The 25,102-nt window shown below is 34.5% G+C and overlaps 1 protein-coding gene across 3 annotated transcripts in view; it reads left to right on the top strand.

Annotated features, from left to right (window-relative positions):
• The window catches only part of TBCK (TBC1 domain containing kinase), a 640,231-nt gene that overhangs the window by 209,871 nt on the left and 405,258 nt on the right, over nt 1-25,102 (top strand). For all 3 annotated transcript variants that reach the window (XM_051967429.1, XM_051967428.1, XM_051967430.1), the window contains one exon: nt 12,400-12,575. In XM_051967429.1, the coding sequence (XP_051823389.1) occupies nt 12,400-12,575 (176 nt within the window). The remainder of the gene's footprint in view (nt 1-12,399; nt 12,576-25,102) is intronic.

Here is a 25,102-nt window from a genome sequence, read left to right on the forward strand (position 1 = left end):
GATGAGGCAGATAAAAATTGAACTCTGACCTCAAGTAACTTAATGCTAACATACTTTCTAGTCATATGTCCAAAAATTATAGTAGAACTATAAATCAGATTAGCATGATAGAATCTTCCCACTGTTTTTAAAAGGGTGATTTGAAAATATGCATATTTTAATTATATTAATCTTCAGTCTGCATAATAGTGATAAGCAACCTGATGGCTTTCTGCTTTCCTGTTGGTGAATAATGCTTCAATTGTATTGTTTTTACAGATGTCCTAGAATATGAATAGCTAGACTCTTCCCTAACCATTATTTTCAAAATACATTTAGTGTCATAAAAAGATCAGTCAGTGCAGTGTAGATTAAAGGTTGCAAACTACTTTTACAATTTAAAAGCTAATGTACATTAGAGGTATTCAACATAATATCCAAGTGCCAAATGCAGCAGGCTACCCTTCAGAGTAAGTGTGTAATTATTGTAATTAAGAAACAGAAAATAAATTTAAAATAAAATAGAACATAAATAATGTAAATATGTAGTTTTAATATGTAATTTGTAACCCAAAGTAGCACCTCATTTCTATCTGAGTTTGACACCATTAATGTAAACCATTTAAATGTTACTATGACCATTCATGATGTCATCATTGTTGGGTAGATAAATTTTATCACATATATGTGTACATTTATATGTTTGTGTTATAATTTATAATATATGTAAATGATGTATAGCATAATAAAATAAATTTAACATATAATTTAATACATAAAATTTATGTAGTATATCCCAAAAATCTATTTCTTCCCCTGACCAGTACAAATATAGTATGTTTGTTTTAAACCAGAGAACAAAAAAGACAAAACCCTCTGGACACAGAGGACTTTAAAATCTTATGTATGCTTTCTAAACCTTTCCCTACTATTAACTCTTATAAAAATGCTTGGTCCCATAGTGCCATGATTATTGAATTATCAAAACAGGTAAAAAAAAAAAGTATTACTATTCATTTAATTGAAAGATTTTCTCATTCTGTTCAGAGCTAAATATGTCTCATTATCATAAGTAAAAGTCAAGTGACTAGAAAGGAAGCTTTTTCATGCTAGATTGTCCAGTAAGTCTACTGAAATTCTACTAAAGCAAAGACATTCACAAATAGATTTTCTGGAAACCATTACCAGTAGGAGAGCAGTGTTAAATGAAATAAATTTATATTGTTATTATTTCAAATATATTTTATAATTTTTAAAAATAAATATTATTATTATTTTAAAAGACTTGTCTTTGCTGCCCATGAAAATAAAAGTGTTATTAATTATAATCACTATTTTTAATGAGTATTATCAAGTTAGCAACATCACAATAGTATTTTGCAGCCCTTGTGATCTTTTAGTTGGGAGATTTAGTCTAGATCTATGGCATAGATCTTCATATTTTGGTACCTCTTTTATTTGTTTGCATTTATTTGCCTCTTTCGTTCACAAAAAATCCAATAACCCAGAGTAGCTAGATGGGTGCAGGAGATAGAGCACCAGTCCTACAATCAGGAGGACCTGAGTTCAAATCTGCCTTACTAGCTGTGTGAGCCTAAGTCACTTAATCCTAATTATTTTGTCACCCTCCCCCAATAAAAAAGGGGAAAAAAAGAAATGAGATAATTCAACTTTGAATCAGGTTTCAAATATGGTATAAATAAATGAGAGAATTTTGTCTTCTTTCATGAGATGGATATTAAAGTCAAAGATAAAAACATTTTGAAGTTTCATTTCACTCAAGAAATTTTACTTTTCCTTAATTTCTTAATAGCTGTTCCTCTTAAGATAGTCTATATATATAAAGTCTTTATTATGTGCCAGATATTGGGCCAACTACTAGATACAGGAAAGAGCTCACATTCAGATTGGAGAGGCAAAACGCAAATATATGCAAAATATATTATTCAGTTGTGTCAGAGTCTATGTGACCCCATATCTGAGGGTTGGGAGAGCCAGGAGAAAGTTGGTGATATATGATTAGAATTCATAGTTATTAGAAGAATAACTCAGCCTCTTGACCATTCCTCAATCAACAAGGTGAGGAAAGCAGAGGTGAGGAAAGATAAAATCCCAGCAGTGGGAGACAGCAAGTGAAAATACATGGATTATCATGTGCAAAAAAGCAAAATAAAAAAGAGGAAGAAAGCCAATGTTCATTGAGTATGTGGAAGAAAGTAAGATATAAGAAAACTGGGAAGGTAGGAAGGAACCAGATTGTAAAGGACTTTAAAAACCAAAAAGAGAATTTTATGTTTGATCCTAGAAGCAATAAGGAGCCATTTACTAACAATAGGCAGTCTATTTTAGTTGAATGGATCTACAATGAATGAATGTGATCCAACTGAGACTTTGGTCTTGAATCTGGATTAAAGTGCTAATAACCTTCATAAATTTTATAAAGCTAAGCATCTGTGATAGCCTCTGACTTTCCTTTATATACTTAAGTCAGGTCCTCTTGGCCAAATCAGGGACGAATACTTCCTAATGACCTAAAACAAGCTAATTAAGATTTAATCCTACAAGATATTTTTTTCAGATACCTTTCTTTTGAATTATTATTGAGCACTTTTCATTCTTCTTTGATCTTCCTGGACATACTGAAAAACCATAAAGGAGATCAGGATTTCCTGAAAAAATACAGTCTTCCTGGTATGTGTAGCTCTTTTCTCATGACCTATTTCTTCATCCATTGCTGCCTTAAGTTATAAGCTCCCATGTTAAGTAAGCCTTTCTGGATTGTAGGATTTATTCTTGGTTTTGCATTAGTGCTCATTTGGCTGAAAGCCCTTTCTTTATTTGCAAAATGTTATTTTCTTGGCTTCTTCCTCTCATCACACATCTCAACCTCCCAGCTTCTGTTCTACTATTTCATAAGATCAGATCTTTTTATTTGAAAATGATATTTTAAACAATGATTTTGTGTATTGCATAATATCCTAAGTAACACAGTGGATAGATTGCTGGAGTCAAGAGGATCTGCGTTCAAATCTAGCCTCAGATATTTATTGGCAGTGTGACCCTAGGCAAAACACTTAACCCTTAGTTTCCTCATCTGTAAAATGAACTTGAGAAAAAATGGCAAACTGTTCCAGTATCTTTACCAAAAAAACTTTAAAGGAGATTATGAAGAGTCAAACATGATTAATAATAATAAAAAAATTTCAATCAGTATAGTGTTTTGGATACAGATTCTGATGATTTTTCCCTGTCCAGTGAAACATTTGGACTCTGTCACAGACTCTCACTCTTAAATTTTTGTCTAGAAGAACCAAAAATCCAGGATTATTGCTACATACACAGCAGGAATAAAAAAGGGAAACCTCTCTCGCACTCATTTCCACCCTAATTTGTATAGTTACACTATTCCATGACTTTAATGAGTTCTTTCCAGTCGCTAGATGGAAAAGGACTTTCAGAGACTGTTGTTGCCCCTATGAAGTAGAATATGTGGCTAAGAGATTAACTTGTAAATATTTACAGATTGTGTAGTTTAATAGACTTTACAGACCTTGTTTTTCAGAATGGCCCAGGCCACAAAGGTCTCTGTTGTCCAATTGTTATAGTTATGTCCAGCTCTTCATGACTCCTTTTGGATTTTCTTGGCAGAGATACTAGCGTGACATTCCATTTCCTTCTTCAGGGCATTTTACAGTTAAAAAAACTATGACAAATTATGTTAAATAACTTACTTAAAGCTACACAGCTAGTAAGTGTCTGACTAGATTTGAACTCGTTAATAATAGGGCTTTTTACTTCAGCTCCAGCACTCTATCTACTGCATCCTTGCTGTCCTCTAATAGGGTTTTTTTTGTTGTTGTTGTTGTTTGGTTTTAATTTTGGTTTGGTTTGGTTTTTTGCTGAGGCATATTGGAGTTAAGTGACTTGCCCAAGCTCACACAACTAGGAAGTGTTAAGTGTCTGAGACCAGATTTGAATTCAGGTCCTCCTGACTTTAGGGTTGGTGCTCCATCCACTGTACCATCTAGCTGTCCCTCTAATAGGTTTTACAGAGTGTACTTTTCTGAAAGACCCATGCCAGAAGGATCACTTAGTATTTTAATAAGCCAAGTACACTTTAAAGATTTTAGATCACTCCAATTTATGATTATTTTATATTTTATACAATTTATTTTATAGTTTCTCCTTGATCTGTTCCTTTTTAATTTTCAGACTCCCTCCTTGCTTCTCTCAGTTTGTTGTTTCTAATTTGCTACAAGCTAGTAAATCAGATAATTGATTATTAATCATTAAATTGTGTTTAAATAGCTGTTCATATGTTTTGATACAGAGATTCTACGACTACTGTTGCATCCTGAGAATGTTATTAACAACTGGGAAAAATCCATATGTGTGGAAATGTTCATGGCAGAATAATTGTAATAAGAAAAAAGTTGGAGATTCAATTCAGCAAGCCTTTTATAAGTCAGGCACCATGCTAGAAGAACCTGGAGATAGAGATAGAGGTCAGATATTCCTGACCTCAAAGAACTTACATACCAGCAGTTAGTAGTAACTGATCAATTGTGGTGTATGAATATAATAAAATATCACTGGCTATAAGGAGGGAGAGAGGTCTGCCCAGATTGCAGAGGCAGAAAAATAGCAAAGGCAGCAAGATGGCCCAGTAGATAAAGCACTGGAACTTGAGTAAGGAAGCCTTGAATTCAAATTTGTCTGGACCCTGGAAAAATCACTTAATCTCTTTTGCCTCAGTTTCCTCGGCTATAAAATGGAGATAGTAGCCTCTTCCTGCCAAGGTTATTGTGAGATAATAATTATAAATGACATAATTGTAAAATAAGATAATAATTGAAAGCATTTAGCACAGTGCTGGGCACATAGTAGGTTTTAATAATTGTTAGCTGTCATTTTCATTATTATTGTCACTATTATCAGCAATGTAGGGAAATGAACCTAGATTCTCTGTCACTAAATCTAGTGTTCTTTTTGATTACTCTGACCTGTAATGTTCTGATTTAGCTTTCTGAAGGTCCTCCGAATGGGCCTTGGTTTCAGCAGAGTACTCACCACAAGAATAGTAAGGGATAAAGTCCAGAGACTTTACCATCAACTTCATAGTCTGTCTCCTTCGCCTGGGGCTGGGTTAGTTTTCTGGGGGACCTTCAGATGGGCCTTGGTCTTCTTAGTGGAGGAATGCAGGAAGCAGGAGAGCCACCAGGATGGTGGGAGATGGAATGTCTGTCTCCAATCCTTGTTGGTCCTTATACAATTACATATATATAAATATACAAATACTATTAAATACTATTACAAGTACATCATCATAGGTGTCAATCTTGTAGAATAGGGGTCAACTTGCAGAAGTATATACTAAGTACATGTAAACTAGAGAATCATTATCTTAATTCCACTGAGTTAACACCTTATTTTAGGATTAAATCAGTCATACTGAACTAGAGAGCTATTAATCACCATGCTAAAGTAGAAAAATTTTTACCATTGTCTTATCAATTCCACTGAATTAACACCTTGTTTCAAGTACACTTCTCCAGAATTCTGGCTCTCTACACTGACCAAATGAAAAAATAAAGGTAAAATATTATGGAAATGAAGTGATGTATATAAAGCTCTCTATAAATGTCAGATGTTTCTGTTGTGGTTTGCAAATAAAGTTGTCTTTTTATTATCTTCTGGGGTTTTGTGGGGGCTTTTTGAGCTTTGGGTTACCCTCCTGCCCTTTTTTTTTTTAGGACTATATCTTATTCAACTATCAATGAATCTTCAGCTTTTGATGAGCACTGAGGGATAACAAAACCAATCCCATTTAGCAATTGTCAGGACTAACAAACCAGTGATACTGTTTTTTTCTTCTGGCTATTTTGCAGCCCTGTCTGCAGCAACATGTTACAAAGTTAAGGAATTTGGTTTTCACTGGCCCTTTTCAGCTAAAGCAACAATTTTTTTCAATGTCATTAACCATGAAGAATAGCTTTGTTGTAGGCAGAGGTTAAGGTTAATGCACTAGAAAGTTGGTGGATTTACCTCTTTGAAATATCAATATTAAATTCCTATTGTTTCCAGTTCAATAGAGCCTTGCCTCATTATGCAGAGGAATTTTACTTGATTACCTTGTAGGAATACATGAAAAAGGTGCATTTTAGACTGAATAACTGAGCCCTCCCTTTTTGCTCTTAAAAGCAGAACGTAGAATTTTCCTAGGTTAGTGTTTGAGTTCATCTTTTTATTAAATAATAAACTGAAAGTAATATGGGAGATCAGAAAAATCATTGGTTTGGAGTCAGAAGATTTCTGTCCAAGTTTAAATTCAAATATTTACTGCTCTGTGATGATGAGAAAGCTATATGAAGCTTCTGAGGCTCAATTCTCTCATTTATAAAATGGGGATAATAATTCTTATAGAGAAAGTGATCATGGTGTAGTAGGAAATACACACTATTTGAAGTTATATATCATAAGGGCTTTAGTTCTATTTCTTCCATTTATTATCTATGTGGCTTTGGACAAGACATTGCACATATCTGAGATCCCATTTCTTCATTAGCAAAATACAGAGATTGAGATGTTCTCTGAGGCCCCTTATAATTCCTAATTTATGATTTAGGACCTGTGCAGTTTTTTTCTTTTGATTGCCTTTGTTCTAATAAGATTTGATCTATTTGTCCAGCCATGAAAGTAACTAGCTCCCTCATTGCCACATACTCCTATAAATGGTAAATGAGTAAATACTTGATTATGCAACTATGAGAATAGCATACTCAAGTGGACTGTAACTCCCTGACTTATTGGAGAAGTTCCAATTACGTGACTTTTAAGAATTGTCTTGGAACCTACTAGAAACTACAGATGTCTCTTGTATGCTCCCTGTAAAACCCTCATCAGTTAAGCATTTACCCTAAGGGCCTTTATGCTTTGTGATATACCCATATCTATTTTCACCCATTCCACAGGCCATCTCAGTACTCAGATATTACATTAATATATGCATTACAATCTATCCTTACATCTGAAAAGAAAATATATTGCTCTCCCCATTGCTCTTCTCAGTAGAATACCCTCAGGAAAGATTACAGTTAAGTGAAAATATTGCTATTAATAATAATGTTGTTGTTATTTAATCATATTAATCAAGGATATTGTCAATGGCAATGATATTGCTATTAATAGTAATTATAGCAATATTTTACCTAACTTTATTATTTATAATAATTTGTTATTATTGTAAATATAATAGCACACTTATATGGCAATTTAAGATTTGCAAAGTACTTTACATGTGTTGATTCCATTTGATCTGGACAACAACCCTGAGAGATAGGTACAATATTGCTACCATTTTACAGATGAGGAAATTGAGGCACAGGGAGATTAAGTGACTTGTCTAGAATCCTCCAGTTAGAGAGCATCCAAGGTAGAATTAAAGTAACATCTTCCTAATCCCAAGTCCTGCATTTTCTTCACTGGGCTATCTGTGCCTACTCAACTTAGAAAACAGAAAGTTTTGCCCAAACAGGATCCCTGTCCTCATGTCTCTTATAGTCAGAAATGAGAGCTAGGACACACTATGGATAACTGTACTCTTGTGTAAAGAATTTCAGAAACATGGTAGAGTTATGCAAGCAGAGACCAGAGTTTAATTTCAACATATTTTTCTAGAACAAAAAAAAGTACCAAAAATAAATAAATAAGTAAAAGCAAAACAATCAGAGATCCTCAGAAATAAAAATTTTTAATTGTTTAAAGAAATGAGCAAATCAAAACCCCTCAAGATAATAGAGGGGGAAAAAAACAGACACCAATACAGGCCTTCTCTATTTGATACAGAATTATCACTAGAACAAGGAACAAAAAGAAACCACCTTAGTCAGCTGTTATTTAATCTCATCACCGGATGATGAGAAATAATAATCGAGAGAACACTGGCTTTACAAAATGAATTAATTTGTTATGGAAAATAATGGTTAATTGTGAGTAGCAGTACCCTGCAAAAGAAGCAGTGGAGAAGCAATTTTGCTCAAAACTTGGCATGAGAATTAATTAAAATAGCCCATTTCAATAACATCTTGAAATAAATCTGGAAAGAACACAACACATTTTTTAAAACAAACAAATAAATAAAGTCAAAAACAATGTCAACATTGTTATAACAGACTTTTTCTCATATTGATTAAACATATTTTATATTTTGGCTGTGCCATAAACCTCTGATATACTGCATGAGAGAGGGAAACTAATACTAAGGAAAACAAAAACATCAGAGATTGGTGTTTGAAATGCATTTTGAGGATGTCAAGGGACCTGAAAGAGATTGGAAGGTTCTTAGAATAGTCTAGCCCAAGAGGTTTTTAACCTGGGCATTCTGAACTTAGTCTTTTAAAAAATATGTTATTAACTGTATTTAATATAAATTTGATTTCATTTATTATTCTATTTATTTTATTTTATATATTTGAAAATGTTATTCTAAAAAGGGGTCTATTGCCATACTACCAAAGGAATTCACGATCCCTTAGTGGACAATTGGCATGAGAACTTGAAGGAGACTTGAAGAAACTTCCCTTTGACTAGATATTTGGAACTTTTGGCTTCTAATTGTTTCTAGTGTAATGTTTGGGAAAGGTGATTCTTCATTCACTTACATGAACTGATGCAACCAGAACATTGAATATAGTAGGGCTTCTTAAACTTTTTCCATTCACAACTCTGTGATGACCGCATATTTAAAATCAGCTGGAGTCAGGAATTCAGGTTAAGGGAAAAATCTTCAATCTTTCTTCTTTTTGAGGTGAAGGGGGATTGCGTAGCAATATGGGCAACTGTGACAGGAAGCTAGCCAGCAGAGGTGAAGGGGAATTGGAGGTGAAGGGGGGTGATCACAATAGCAATGCAAGCAGCTGTGTCAAGAAGCCAGCCAGCAGTCTCTCTTTCCACTTCCTTTCTCAGTCCCCCTGCCTCCACCCACCAAAATCGTTATTTCCTATACAACACATCAGGACTTGCACAAAGAGGGGGGGGGGGGGGGTGGAGGCATTCTTTCTCCAAGCATATATATTGATAGAATATGGTCTAATTACTATTTAGCCTCATGTGCTTGGGACCTCAGTGCATCAACTCAAGCCTCAGCCCATTACATCTCCCGCTTTCTTTTGTTTTAGAACACAGGTAGTCATGCCATTCCTGACTCCTTAGGGAGGTCAGAGCCTCCAAGAGGAGGTGATCACATCCTCCTTGACTTCTCAGGAAAGGAGGTGATCACGACCCCCCTGATTTCTCAGGAAGGGATGTGAAGACACTTAAAAGGAGATGATCATGTCCTCCCTGACATCTCAGGAAGGGAGATGAAAAGTACCAAAGGGAAATGGGGGTTGCTAGTGGGTTTCTGGGCTGAAGGGTCTTATTATGCACAAACCCATCAGCATGGGAGGTATTACACAAGCACATAGCAACAACGCAGAGGCTGTTAGTGATGACTCTCCCCACAGTCGGTGCAGGCTTGATGTAGTGTAACAGACATGAATTGTACACACAAGTAACGCTATAACAAACAATATAAATCAACATGGTGTTGTAAAAGATTGCCCGAAGTCCTAGAAGGAGGGTATGTAAACAGCAGTCACACATATGCCTTCTTCAGCAGCCAAGAGATAGTCCAAAACCAATCTATTGTCCATTGCTTCACATGTCAGGGAATCCAATGATCCCCCCAAGTTTTTGAAGTCCTACAAAAGTCTTTTTATGTGTTAGGGAATCCAATGATTCCAGCAGATTTTGAAGTCCTGTAACAGTCTTATCATTTCTCAGAAAATCCAATAATTCCTGAGGGCTTTCAAGTCTTATGTCTCAGAGAATCCAATGATTTCTGAGGATTTTGAAGTCCTACAACAATCTTATCATGTCTCAGAGAATTCAATGATTCCTGAAGGTTTTGAAGTCCAACAATTTTCTATGTCCATGAGTCAAATGCCATAATTGCCACCCTCTTTCAATGGTGAGCACAATCAGCAACAGAACCATCCGATATTTCTTGGGTCTTCTCCTTCGTCTCAAGGGTCTGCTCCATCTCTCTGTGATGGACAAGGTGAATACGGCTTGTTGGCACCCATCTGATTCTTTCTCCTCCTGTAAAAATACAAGCAAACCCTCTTCCCCAAGCTGTTAACCTATCTAATTCCCTTCTATTTACCACTTTCTGGATCTCTCCATATCACCTGGCGATTATCTAAAGATAGTGGAGCTGTTTGCACTGGACACTGCCCTGTTGTGTTAAAAGGCCTGTAACCTCCCCAACTAATCCTGATTGCTTTTCTGTTGGTTGATGACATCAGAGTTTCTAAAGACTCTCTGGGTGTAACCTCAGCTGCTATCATGCCCCACCTATCTTTTGATTGATACCTTGGAGTTGGGCCCTGCCTCTCATTTCTCTGGGTCAATCTACATTCAGAGGCCCAGTGAAAGCCTCAGTTACATTTTGGACATGGGGTTTTGGGTTTTATTCTCTCACCCTGTCTTCTCATTCTATCTCCATATCTACAATGTGCTCTCAAATGTCCAACTTTTCCACATTGAAAACATCTACTAGTTTCTCTAGAATTCCTTTGCCAAAAAGGACCCTGTCTTTCCATATTCAACATAGTTTAGGTATAATAAACATTTGTGCCCACTGTGGCACAATGCCTTATGATCTCCTTTAAAGGAGCATCCTTGTGCAGTCCTAGTATAATTCTTCTGCAAACCTCATTAGCATTTTCCTTAGCAAGTTGCCTTATCAAAATGTCGGTTACTGCATTTTCCCTATTAGTTCTTGTGACAGCTGTCTGCAAACGTCCCACAAAGTCAGCAAAGAGGTCATTTGGCCCTCTCCCACACTGCTTCAGTTTTACAGTGATAATATGGTGAAAAAAAGTAAGAGATGAACTGAATTACATGCATAAATCTAATTTATTCCATAAGGTTTGAATGAGACAATAAGATATACCTTTCCATGTAACTATGAACATCATGACAGTAACAAAGAATTCCTTAGTATATCACAAATCATCATATTAAAAGTAACATTTTTACTTATCTACTTCCTTCATTTTTTCATTCTGGTCATATTTTTATTTTAATAAAGAAAATTATGCTTTTTGGAGCAGAGTGAGGGAAGAACTGGTCAAAACTCACTTCTTTATTTCTGTCATATCACAGTCATCTCTGGATATCCATTCCCTTCTGATTCCCACCAATGAGTCCTTCTTTATTAGAAAGAAAGGAAATGAGAGGAGAGGAGAAAAGAGGAGAGGGAAGGAGAGGAGAGAAAGAAAAAGAGGAGAAAAAAAGAAAGCAAGAGAAAAGAAAGAAAGGAAAAAAGATTAAAAAAAAAACCCATCTAAGTAGAAGCAGCCAACTCAGTGAGCACATTGGCTGCTGTAAGCAGCATTCTACACCAACTCTATCCAAAAAAAAAAAAAAAAAAAAAAAGGAAGCATGTTTTATGTCTGCATTATTGTAGTCATATATATATTGATTTTTTGATTCTGCTTGCTTTTGCCTCTATTACTTCTTAAAATTATTTCATGTTTTTTCAGAGTTCTTCATATGTATCATTTCTTGTGGCATAACAGTATTCCATTATATTCCTATGTCACAATTTGTCCAATCATTCCATAATCTTTGGGTATCTACTTTGTTTTCAGGTTGTTGTTTTTTCCTCCCTCCAAAAAAAAATCATGACAGATGCTTGGCAATAAGATTGGTTATAGACAATCTAGTTACTTTTCTGTTATAATTCTATATTGTTTTCTGGAATGGTTGGATTTATTCATTATTGCCCTCAAATTAATAGTGCACCTTCTTGCTTACAGTCTCTCCAACAACACTAATTGCTTTTATCATTTTTGTCAATTTGTTGAGTAAGTCATGAAACCTTACAGTAGTTATAATGTGTGTTTCTCTTATTAGTGATCTAAATGTTATTATAACTAACAGTTAATATTAATATAACTTTTATTAAGTACCAAACATTACAATCATTATCTCATTTTATTCTTACAACAATCCTAGGAGGTAAGTGATGTTATTATCATATTTTACAAATGAAAGAACTGAGGCAAACAGATTTAGTGACTTGCCCAGGATCACAAAAGTAGTATGTTTCTGAGGCAGAATTTGAACTCAAGTTTTCCTAACTCTAGACCTGTGGTTCTGTCTACTATACTACCAACTTACCTTTTTCATATAATTTGTTGATTGTAATTCTGTTGAAAACTTAAAAACCTTTTTAACCAGTTATGCCTCTGAGAGCATTGAATTCATTATAGGAATTGTGAAGAAAAATTATTATATGTATCTTATTACAGGTATTTTATTTTATTTTATTTTATTTTATTTTATTTTATTTTATTTTCATTCCCTAAACAGAAATTGACATTGAGCGTTGTGTCCACGAGTCGATCAATTTGTTCTGCTGGACTCCCAAAAGTGCTACTTATAGACAACATGCACAACCACCCAAACGATCTTCTGATAACAATGGAGTGAGAAATTCCCTGCCTTATTTTTCTGCTGAGTCTCAGGATGCTCCCAAGACAAATCTGGTATGTCTTGACATCTTATTTCATCTAACCATATACAATTTGTTAACATCATTTGTATACTTTATAATATAAATATATCTAGCAGAGCACTTGGAGTCATTTGTTTATGTGATGAGGTCAGTAACCAATATATTTTCTGACTATTTTGACTATGCATTTTTTCCCATTTAGAGCTGGGACAAGCCTCTGGGGTTTAGTCCAACATTCTCATTTTACAGTTGAGGAAACTGAGGCTCAGATTGATTTAAAAAAAAAAAAAGTCACTTGCCTAGGGTTACAGTTACTAAGTATTAGAACTAAGTTTTGAACTCAGGTTCTTTTGATTCAAAATCCACCATTTTTAGTAAATTCACTTTATGTTAACTTGTCTGTAAAGTAGTTTTAGAAGAGTGAATGGCCTAAGCAGGATTAGGGAATATATCCAAAATGGAAATTTGTACTTCTTTATTATTACTTGACAAATGAACTAAATTTTTAGAAAAGATATTCAACTTTTATTTTAATTAAAAAGAAATAATTTTTCTGTATATCTTTCAAGATTATCAGTTATATTTCTTTATTTTTTTAAAAAATGTGTTAAACTGATAGCCATAGCTTAATTAATTTTTTTTTTTTTACAAAATTGTCTTACAATTTGCCCATATAAAAGGATGCATATCTTGCCAAACTTAGTAAGATAGATGGAATAACTTTAACTTTACAAAAGTAAACATACAGAATGATCTTTTAAAACTATATTCATGGGGGCAACTAGGTGGTGCAGTGGTTAGAGCACCAGCCCTGAAATCAGGAGGATCTGAATTCAAATTTGATCTCAAACATTTAACACTTCCTAGTTGTGTGACCCTAGGCAAGTCACTTAATCCCAATTGCCTCAGAGGGAAAAAAACCTATATTGATGCATTTTTCTCATTCTTCTTTAAAATATGTTGAAAATATTTGTGATTATATATATATATATATACATATATATATATATGTATATATAAAATCACTATTCATCCTCCAGTTCTTTCTAGGGTTCCCTCACTTCTTCACATATACATAAATAGTGAATTACATTTATGATTGTATCTATCCCTCCATCAACAACAAATTTTATTCATTAAATGCCACATAAATATGACCCTGATTTTGCTCAACAGGCATAATCCTTTTTCTTAGAACAGGAAGTTCTTAATCTAGAGTCTGAGAGCCCAAATGGGACATATGGATAGATTTCAGAAGCTCTATGAATTTTAGTTAGAGGAGAAAGGGGGAAATAACATTTTTATTTTCATTAGCTTTTCCTTTCCTTGGTAATTATACATATTTTATTTTATTCATTTAAAAAATTATTGTGATAAAGAGTCCATAAGCATATCTAGATTGCCAAAGGGGTTGTTGACAGACATAAAAAAGGTTTAAAATTCCTAAAAGCCAGAATCTTAAAATGAATAATATACTTCTGAACATATTTGCAAAAACAAGGACTAGTATAGTGCATCAAAGGCTAGGAAAATCAAAATATGGGTTACTAAACAAATATTTATGAACATATTTGCATTGAAAATTTTTGTTTGGAAAGTTTGAATTGCTAAATGGGTTAATATTACGAAGTTAATATCTCTTGCACTGAGGGAAATAATTACATAAGCAAATAGGTAGTTGTTTGGGAGAAGACAGAATGAAGGAAGTGAGAATATGGCTTATACTCTGATAACTAGAATGTAGGAATAATGGAAATTTTTGAAAGCTTGGGAAAACCAATTTATTAAACTTTAGAAAAGCTCATATAGTCAAATGTCACTTATTCTTATTTCATATCCTATGACAAACAAAAATAGTCCCAAGAGATAACAAGATTACCATATTGATAACATCTTATACTTATATGGTACTTTGCAGTTTATAAATCTCTTTCCTCACAAACCCTATAAGGAAAGCAGTACAATTGTTATCTTCATTTTGTAGATGAGAAAAAGGAGGTTTTGAGAGGTTAAGTGATTATAAAATCACATATTCTATAAGTATGTTGAGTAGAACTGAATTGCATATACTCTCTCAGAAAAATATTCACCTGGTTTTTAAATGTAGTTTACATAGCTAGCACACTGACATCCCAAGTTATGGATGTTTTATGGTATAATATTTTTAAATTACAAAGGGTTTTGTAAGCAAAAATCTCTAAAGGCTGCTTCCTATTATAAATCTATGATCCTATGAAGATAACATATAAATAAATTACAATTGTAATCATATGGGCCATAGAAGTAGGTCCTTCCCTAGCATTGTGACTGTCTGCTGCTGTTATTTTTTCTGTTATTGAGGTTCCATTGTTAGTGATAGAAGGATATCCATTCCAGAAAAGAGAGTCTCCCAATTTCTATTACCTTCTAATATGTTGGCTTCTAATCATAGAATCATAATCTTGGGGCTAGGAAGGTCTTTAGAAGCCATCTAGTATCTCACACACACACACACACACACACACACACACACACACACCTCCTCATCCTAATACATCATTTAGACTTATATTTTAAATGACCTTTGCTTTTTTGTTTTAGTGCTATCCCAAAATTCCTAAAGAATGTGCCAGTAGAATTATTTCATCTGGTGCCAAGGCCTCTCTCATCCACTTTTTGCTTTAAAGAGTGCAGCACTTTTCACATAGTAGACACTCAGAGTTTATACAAGGGATTTGTGTGCCTTAGACAACTGGAAATCCTGTCTCCTTTGTTTTACTCTCCATGGCAAACTTTGAGCTTGTATTTGTGATGTGTGACATGACTTTTAGCAAAATTAACAGATATGATTTAAGAGTGAAATTTTCTGGCATTAAAATATACACATTTATAAAAGTAACAATCAAAAGTGCCCTTTTTCCATTGTACCCTGAGTGGCTTGCCTACACAGCCTCATTTTGTGCTGGTCTCAATATGTATTTATTGAGTTGAACGCAACAACCACAATGTGAATAGAAGATTGTGAATAGAAGGATCCACCCATTGAGGAAAAATGCGAAAAAAAAGAATCTAATTTCATGGATAAAACAAAAAGCTTTATTATTTTTTGGGGGGGGAAGACATTGGGTGTGCCCACAGTAATGAGTTTATGGGAGGACAGAGACAAGAGAATCCCTCACATGGGAAGGCATGCGGATCACAACTAGCATCATTGGAGAGAATGCCCATATTGATGAGATCATAGATCTATTAGAGTTTGGAGTTCAACTTTATTTCCCACCTATGAATGTAGAACTCAGGTAGTGCATGTATGTGTGTGTGTATGCTTGTGCACACACATAAAAGTATCCCCCAATGGTATACAAATATGTGTAAAGCATATGGGCTCCAAGAGACAAAAGTTTTAATGATATTCAGCAATTCAGTTGAAGAATCTGTTCTCACTGTGCTATTTATGAAGCAAATTAAAAACACCTTAGACTAGATAAACTTTTAGTAGGGCTAATTTTGCATTCATAATTAGATTTAGTCAGAAAAGTAGATAGAATGCAGAACCTAAAGTTAAGAAGACCTAAGTTCAAATTTGAGCTTTAATATTTGTGGAGCTAGGTAATCCTGGATAAGTGAATTAACTTCTGCTTGCATATTTCCTGAATTGTAAAGTAGAAATCACAATAATACCTTTCTCCCAGGGTTGTTGAGAGGATCAAATGAGATAATAATTGTAAAGTAATTAATTCAGAGTCTGGACGCCTAATAAATACTTCTCTTTTATTTCCCTACTACCTTGTATGGCCTTGGACAAGTGATTTTATCTCCTAGACCTTCTGTAACATGATGAAAATCTTCTAGCATTCTTCCATTTATGTATAAGGGATTTCCTATAAAAGACAACAAAGCTGTTTATGGGAATTGAATGGCCCCTATTTCCCTTGATTTAGTAGCTTGTTCACCTATGAACATAAGAAGTGCCCCCGACATGGAGTAGGGAACCCAGTTGAATTGGTTAAGGCCATGCCCTACTCCTCTGACCAGAAATATTTTCATAGATGTGATGAAGGAATCTGTTTATAGGAACTAAGAACTTACTAAATTCTTGATTTGTCAAGGCTAAGTAAACATCTTTTTTTGTTAACTGTTCAGTGACTTACATGTGTTTGGTTTAGTCCCAGAATAGAACTCAACTTAACAGGTGCCAGATAACTTGCATTTTTATATCTGTAAAATGAGGATGTGCACAGATGACCTCTGAGTTGCTATGTTATGTTGCTGAAAAGTTACTACCTATCAATCAGAGATGGATCTTGATAAGTCTTAGTCTTATTTTAAGAAATAAAACAGATATTGTGGCACAGTAGAGAATTCTGTGCTTGTGGTCAGGGAGACCCAAAGTTAAATCTTATCTCCAACCCCTGTTGCTTTACATGACCTATGGCAAATCATCTCATGTCTTTGACCCTCCCTGTACTCATCTATAAAATGAGAGGGCAAGATATATTCACTAACCTCCAAGATCCCTTGCAGCTCTACCTTTATCATCCTATGAATTTTTTTAAGTACAGAAAAGATTTTATTTGTGGCAGAGCTTACCAACATGGTCACAACTTCTCAACATTTAGCACATACACACACTCATGTGGATTTCTCGGTGGATAAGCATTTTTGATTATTTATGTTGAAACAAAGATTTAGAGAGAACAGATCCTAGGATCCTATTAAAAAAAAAAAAGTTAGCCAGCACATTGAAAACAGAATGAGTAACCAAATGAAAGATATACACTTGTTTCCTGTAATTGTTCACTTAATTGTTGTAGTTGATTTGGAAACAGAAGTTTCAGTTGGGTAGCTTGAAGTATATGATTAGAACCAGACTTTCTTTGTGTTTCTGTGTCATTACTGTTAAGACTCCAAAATATCTTTCCTTAAATTTCTTAGAATCTAGAAGCAATTAAAGTAGGACTAATTTTTTTTTTTAAGTCTAGAGAAATAGGGTTCATTCCATACTAGTAAGGTCAAGGTGAATGAGGATTTGTCAGAGGAAAATAAATTCCTTTTCCTCCCCCATTAGGTTGCCACAGTTGTTAACAGCATTCCAGTGCATCCCTTCCCAATACCACCTCCATAGCTCTGCCTAAAGAGGAAATCAGATCATCTCAATAAGCTACCAGGTTTTATATGTCAGGGAAGCAAAAGGTGTAGGACATTCAAAGGACTTGGCTTTACTGATTAGAACATTGTTTTTCTTCCACATCTAAGGACAGAGTTGATGCAGGGATGATAGAGGAAACTTCTTAAGAAGAATTTTTAAGAAATGCAGTAAGAATTTAGGGCATTAATAGAAAATTTTCTTTAAGACTTTCTGAACAACAACAACAAAATCACTGACTGGAAAAATACTGCAATAGTATTGCACATGTTTTATTTTAAGTCATATAAAAACCTATGAAATTAACTCCATACAAGAATACATTGTTAGAAGTCATCATCCAAACAAGACTTAAAAAATAATTACACTTTCCTATTACAATATAAATTATATCTCTCCCTACGGTAAGTTCTTAACTTAATGGTTACTTAACTATTTACTAAATTTATTTACTTTAATCGAGCAAAACAACAGTGTGAAAAATTCTGAAGTCAAAAGTCTTTTGGCTTAAAAATGTTTTTGAATTTATATTTGAATTGAGAATGTGATATTGTAGAAATTTACATTTTTATTGATTGATTTTGCATTTATTTTATCTTTATTTCTAAACATATCCCTCCCCTCTCACTTATCCATGTATCTACATCTTGATCATTTGTTCCTAAAAGAAATAAAAAATTATCCATTTCACCAAATCACTAAATCATAAATGTTTCACATCTCCATGTAAGTTATTATCTCTCATTCTAATACTACATAAGACTTGGCTTCTCTTTAAATTTTCCTAAAGCAAGGACATTATGCAAGCGCATAAACCTAAAGAGGGAGTTGAAATGTCAATATACTGCATTCTTAACAGTGTACTAACTCTTGGAGTGAGGGCATTAATTTAATAGACTAGACAGCAAAATCAGTCACAAGATGATGCTTGCCCAATGTAAAAGTATATAATGTACATCATAGTGTACAGTAGTACCTAATGTTTATAAAATGCTTTAAAAAGTTCTTTCCTCACCTTATTTCTCTGAGGTATGGAGTGAAAATATTACTCTCCCCATTTTAGAGATGGTGTGCCAGGACAAGATCAAAAAAATTTGGGATCAGATCCTGCCTCTGACATATGTAACACAAACTCTGGAGTAAAATCATTTAAACTTATTGCTCCAAAGCAACTTTCTAGGATGATAAGTTACAGGCTGTTTGCTGATTTCTACTGATAGAGGAAGTCTCAATACCAGAGGATTCATTGTATCTATGAAATCACAGATATACACCCCGCCCCCCTCCAAAAAAAAAAGTATGGAAAAATGAGAGATTAATGAAGAAATTGTCACTGCCATCTGGGAGAGAGGGTGAGGGGAAAGAGGGGAAAAATTGGAACAAAGGGTTTTGCAATTAATGCTGAAAAATTACTCATGTATATATCTTGTAAATAAAAAGCTATAATAAAAAAAAAGCAATAGCAAAAACTGGAAAAAAAAAAAAAAGGAAATTGTCCTACAGAGTTTAAGAGACTTTCTCACAATCAGAATTTAGAAGTGTCAGGGTCACATAGTAAATATTAGTGCCAAGACAAACCCATGATTCACAAGGCTCTCTTCTTAATAATCATTAAAATGATTAATTATTATTAGTTTGACTTTGGTTGTCAACCTTTTGGTCCATTCTATCATCCCTGAATATCAGTTTCCTCACCTGTAAAATGGTGACAATAATAGCATCTATTTCTTGAAGTAATTGTGAGTTATAAAGTATGTAACAAGGATTAAACACTGTATAATGCCAACTATTATTAGTATCACAATTGACTGCTGTTTTCACATTGGATTATGTGTCAAAATAATCTTGGGTAGATTTGGAAGAGTTATAAATTATTCTCACATCTTCCTTTGTTTCCAAAACTAATTGTTACATGGCTTTTGAAGTTAACCTTTTGATGTGTGATATGTGTACACATGGAAGTACTTAATGTTTGAATTAATGAATGAATGGATGTGCTAAGGGCTCTAATGTATAAAGGAAACCATTAGATTGAAAACATGTTACAGGGCAGGTGTGTTGTTCTAATGTGCTAACTTGACCAGGCAGCTGAAACTCTTTACAAATGTACCAAAGTTAAGAAGCAGCCCCAACACATGCAGCTCTTCACCGGCTTAGAAACAGCTAAGTTTTGTATCTTATTAACAAGAATAATTAGGTAAAATATGAAGCTATAAGAGAATACGTGTTTACTCATCTTCCCCACTAAAAAAAAAAAAAACCCTATTTAAGCTTGCCTTCTGGTCTGTCTGCCTTTGGTCAGTAACAATCATGCCATTTGAAAACTTGACAGAAATCAAAGCTGCTCTAATGCATGGATTGGGGATGGACTTAGATTAGATATCCTTGAGAAACCCTTATATCTTTAAAATTCTGATTCTTTGGTTATAAAATAACAAAAGTTTTGGAGACCCTCTTTTCTGGTATAGATAGCCATCCACTGATTCTTTTAGAGCTACTATTTATCCTTGTTGTAATCACATGTGTTTATAATAATAATCAAATAATTATAATAATAAATGATCAAACATATGTTTTGTGTCTATGTGTCTATGTGCATGTGGTATATGAGTGAATTTGTGCTCTCTATTCACCTCCTTTTCCTTCTATCCCATCTTATTCTGGAACAAAAAAACAAAACTCATTGTTGAGTTGATAACTGCCCTTTTTAAAGTTTTGGATGCTGCTGTATTTGGAGCTTATAACCATATATGGACATTTATGTACATATTATTTATATGTAGTATGCTTTAATTATTTGTATATACTTATGTTTTATGTATATGATGTGGACATGCAAGAGTATGTGCATGCCTCTTCACTAGCCTCTCCTTTTCTTCTATTCTACTTTTTCCCTTTGAGAGAGGGAGAATTGAAACTCATTGTTAGGTTAGTTGTTGGCTTTTGTTTTATTTTTCAGTAATGCCATATTTGGAGATGTGCATCAGTGTGAAGCACGGTTGGGCTTACTGTTTTTCTTTCTTATTCTGGCATCAGTAATTTCCCAAGGCACAGCTGTGTTCATTCTTACAGTGTGCCTCTGCCTGTTCCAATAAAAGCTCATGAATCCAAGTGAGCTCTTGGCAAAACAGTGGGTATTAAAATAAATGCTCTGATCATCTGATTGTGGGAAGGGTGGGAAATTCTTAGAATTCTTTAAGCGAGGTGCCTGGCTGTACCTTATCGCCACCAAGGAATGGCTGCTGAATTTGTGAAACTAACTCTGACCTGGCATGCTGACCCAAAGCGAGGCTTTTCTTTAAAAGGCAGTAGAATTGCCTGTCCTTGACCAAGTCCTAAAACAGTGGCGCTTGCATTGAGGAAAAGTGGGTCAGAGTCAAGAAGTCTTCTCAATCCACTTGGATGGAAGAATTTTTCTTTTCAATGCCAAGTATTCCATAAACCCTCTTATCTGTTTAGTCCCAACTCCTTAGTTCTGATGAAGTTAAGGTTACTGTCTGAGGATTGTTGTCTTGAGTGTAATGGTCTGCATATATAGCACTGTGAATTGGATTATTGTTTATATCCTGATTTTTTTTAACAATAATAATAGCTAGCATTTAAATAATGTTATAAAGTTTACAAAGCTCTCAACAAATTTTTCATTTTATCCACATAACAAACCCAGAAGATGGGTGATGTTATTATTCCTATTGTAGTGATGAAGAGACTGAGGGAAACAGAGGTTAAATGTCTATAGTCACATAGCTATTAAGCATCTGAGACTGGATTCAAATTCAAGTCTTCCTGTTTCTAGAGCCAGGGCTCTATCTACTACCTCAATCAGTTGCAGCTTCTTTGGGCTCCCAAACAAGTATGGAAGTAAGTTTGACTAGAATGACTCAGAATCCGTTAAAAGCTGTTGAGCTTTTATTGAACATGCAGCATCCTGATTTGATCTTTCTTGATCCCTATAGTTATTAGTTCTCTTTCCTTTCTTTTTAAATGATCACATTTATGTTTATTCATTTACGTGTTATGTTTTTCCATCCCCTCAAAGATTCTGTCTATCAGCAAACACTTTTTAAGTGCCTATGAAGATCTACAAAGATGAAAATGAAACAAAAAAGTTAGATTCAATCAGAGGAAACAAAATGAACACTTATTTATATATAAAATATAGATGAGAAATAGAAAAAAATAGGTGAACTTTGGATAGTTTTACCTTTGGATAGGTAAAAGGGGAAAGCAATCCCATGAGTTAATTTTTGTCTACTATCAGTAATCTTTACCAAAATCAGTATTGTGGTTTCACTTGATTTTGTTTGTTTGAATTTGGGTTTTCCTAACACATGCTATACTTTGAAGAAAAACCCTCTACTGAGGTAGCCACATTCTTCTATTGAGAGCATTTAGAGCACTACTGAGTCCCATTTTTAACATTCTATTATACTGTGTGCCCAGAGTGCTTGTATACGAGGCGGGCAACATGGAGCTTTGTGAATGTTCTGTCCTGGAGGTGAACTTGAATGTGGTTATTATGATTTAAGTTCAAGGAGTTTTTAAACACAGCAACTTGAGATGAAACTTTAATTAGAGCCTGGACATTCCAAACATAGAGTTCAAACATCTTTCATTTTATATACAGCTACTTTCTACCAGGTAATAATACAGTACCAAACAATGCAACATAACAAAATAGACATTACTAAGCTTATATTAGGTACAGAGTACTTCCTTAGGCACTAGAGGAGATAACAAAGTTTGTAAAAGACCTCCTTTCAAGAAACTTACTATGCAGATGCACATCATATTATATAACTGTAACCAAGAAAAACAAAATAAAATTTTATGTGAGGTCTGAAGGAGAAGGTCATTATTGACTGGGGGGGGATGATAGAAGTCTTTTGGAATTGGCATTAGAGCTGGTCCTCTAATGCTTCCAGGGATAATTTTTTTCTTTTTATTTTTTCCTCTGTTAGGACAAAAATGCTAACTTTATTTAATTGCATTTTTTTGGTTTCAATATAACAAGAAGTGTGTGTGTGTGTGTGTGTGTGTGTGTGTGTGTGTGTGTCTGCCTTTTAGGAGATCCTTCTGTCTAGAATGTAATTGTTTTGGAAGTGTTAGGAGACTGTCCAACAAGACCAAAAGGAGAGACCAATTCCTTGTGGTAGTTGTTCAGTCATGTTTGGTTATGTCTGACTCTTCATGACATCATTTAGGGTTTTCTTGGCAAAGATATTGAAGTGGTTTGCCATTTCCTTCTTCAGTTCATTTTACAGATGGGGAAATGGAGGCAAAGTTAAGTGACTTAGCTAAGGTCACACAGCCAATAAGAGCCTAAGAATATTTGAACTTCCTTCTTCCTGACTTCAGGCCTCAGTGCTCTATTTGCTGTACCATGTAGCTGCTCCACGAGGGTATAGAGTACTCACAAAAAAAAAAGAAGAGAATTCCTGACTAAAAGGTTTTGAGACAAACAGATTCAAGTGACTTGCCTAAAGTCACACAGCTAATAAGTTTCTTCCTAGTTTCAGACCTAGCCCTTTAACTGTGCCACTTAGCTGACAATTCTTACTCTTTTTTTTTTTTTTAATTTTTATTTAATGATTACTTTATATTGACAACATTATCCCTTGCACTCGTTTCTTTTCCGATTTTTTTTTCCCCTCCCTCCCTCCACCCCCTCCCCTAGATGGCAAGCAGTCCTTTATATGTTGGATATGTTGCAGTATATCCTAGATACAATATATGTTTGCAGAACCGAACAGTTCTCTTGTTGCATAGGGAGAATTGGATTCAGAAGGTATAAATAACCCGGGAAGAAAAACAAAAATGCAGATAGTTCACATTCATTTCCCAGTGTTCGTTCTTTGGGTGTAGCTGCTTTTGTCCGTCATTTATCAATTGAAACTTAGTTAGGTCTCTTTGACAATTCTTACTCTTAATCTAAATGAGTACTAGCTGTTCTTGCTGTACAACTACTTTAAATCTTTCGATAACAAAGACTAAGATGATGTTATATGGAGGAATATAGAAATATAGTAGATCTCTCTACATTACATTATAAAAAATAAAATTGAATAGATATATTATTTACAGTAATCTTATACATTTTTGTAATATAATTTAATGGTCCTGAAGGCGGTCCAAATAATATCTGACTACTAGTGTCAAGCAGTACTTGAGAACAGAGCAGGAACTAACAATTTGTACACTTAAGAAAGAAACAAAAAATACCCACAGGTCAGATTTGAAAGTAGTGATATATAAATAGTTCTTGAAGGATCCTACTTTTCATCAGTGTAGTAATGCCTTCAACCTTCTGAGATCTCAATATATCTGTGAGTTAGAAAGTTCTTTTGTGCAAAACTCTGGAGGCTGAGTGAGGGTAACTGATGAGCCTCAAATCTTTTAAGTGCATTAGATGTCCAATGTAAGCATGTGAAGACTGTCCCTAGCAGAATGGGTGGGTGAAAATAATTTGTTCCAACAACCATGTAGGTATCTTCCCTCTAAGGTTCCCTTCTATATTTAATATGTATCTTGTATGGATGTATTTTTGTACATTTTATCTCCCCCATTAGAATGTAAATTCCTAGAGGATGGAGCCTATTTTTGCTTTTTCTTTGTATCCCAGTGGTTGGTGGTAGTATATAGCAGGACTTCTTAAACTTTTTCCATTCATGACTCCTTTTCACCCAAGAAATGTGTAATCCTGGTTATATAGGTATATAGGTAGGTACACAAATCAAATGTTAACTGATAACAAATCATAATTTCACGATTCCCACATTCAATTACAAGTCCCTACATAGGGTTATGACCCACAGCTTAAGAAGCTGGGGCATAAGTAAGCATTTAATTAAATGCACATTGGTTGATTGATTATTTGACGTGTCTTTCCAGAAACAACAATATAATGTTCTCTTCTCTAAAATATAATCATTCTCTGGGAGCAGATTTCTTGTGGAGCTTCTGGGAGCAGCCTTAGTTTCAGTTCTGAATAATAATCACATCAAATGCAGCCACCTTTAGTTTTTCTTCATTCTGCGCAATAGAATCCTGGCTTCTCAATCTCCCAGAGTGCTCTAGTTGGCTTGTGGGAGCTCCTTATATGTGATCTCTTAAAAGAGTGAACTCTAAAAGTGTGAGAGGTATGAACTCTAATGTGTGAGCTAATGTGTGAACTCTCCCAAATGTGTGAACTCCAAAGGTGTGAACCAATTACATAAGCATTGTTTCTATCAATTCCAATGACTTAGCACCTTGTTTCAAGTTCTGGCCCTTACACAATAATAGTTTAAATTTAATTACTCTTAGGGGCAGCTAGGTGGCGCAGTGGATAGAGCACCAGCCCTGAAGTCAGGAGGACCTGAGTTCAAATCTGATCTCAGAAACTGTCTAGCTGTGTGACCCTGGGCAAGTCACTTAACCCCAATTGCCTAAAA

This window comes from Antechinus flavipes, chromosome 6 (genome assembly GCF_016432865.1).
Source record: "Antechinus flavipes isolate AdamAnt ecotype Samford, QLD, Australia chromosome 6, AdamAnt_v2, whole genome shotgun sequence".
Classification (NCBI taxonomy): Eukaryota; Metazoa; Chordata; class Mammalia; order Dasyuromorphia; family Dasyuridae; genus Antechinus; species Antechinus flavipes.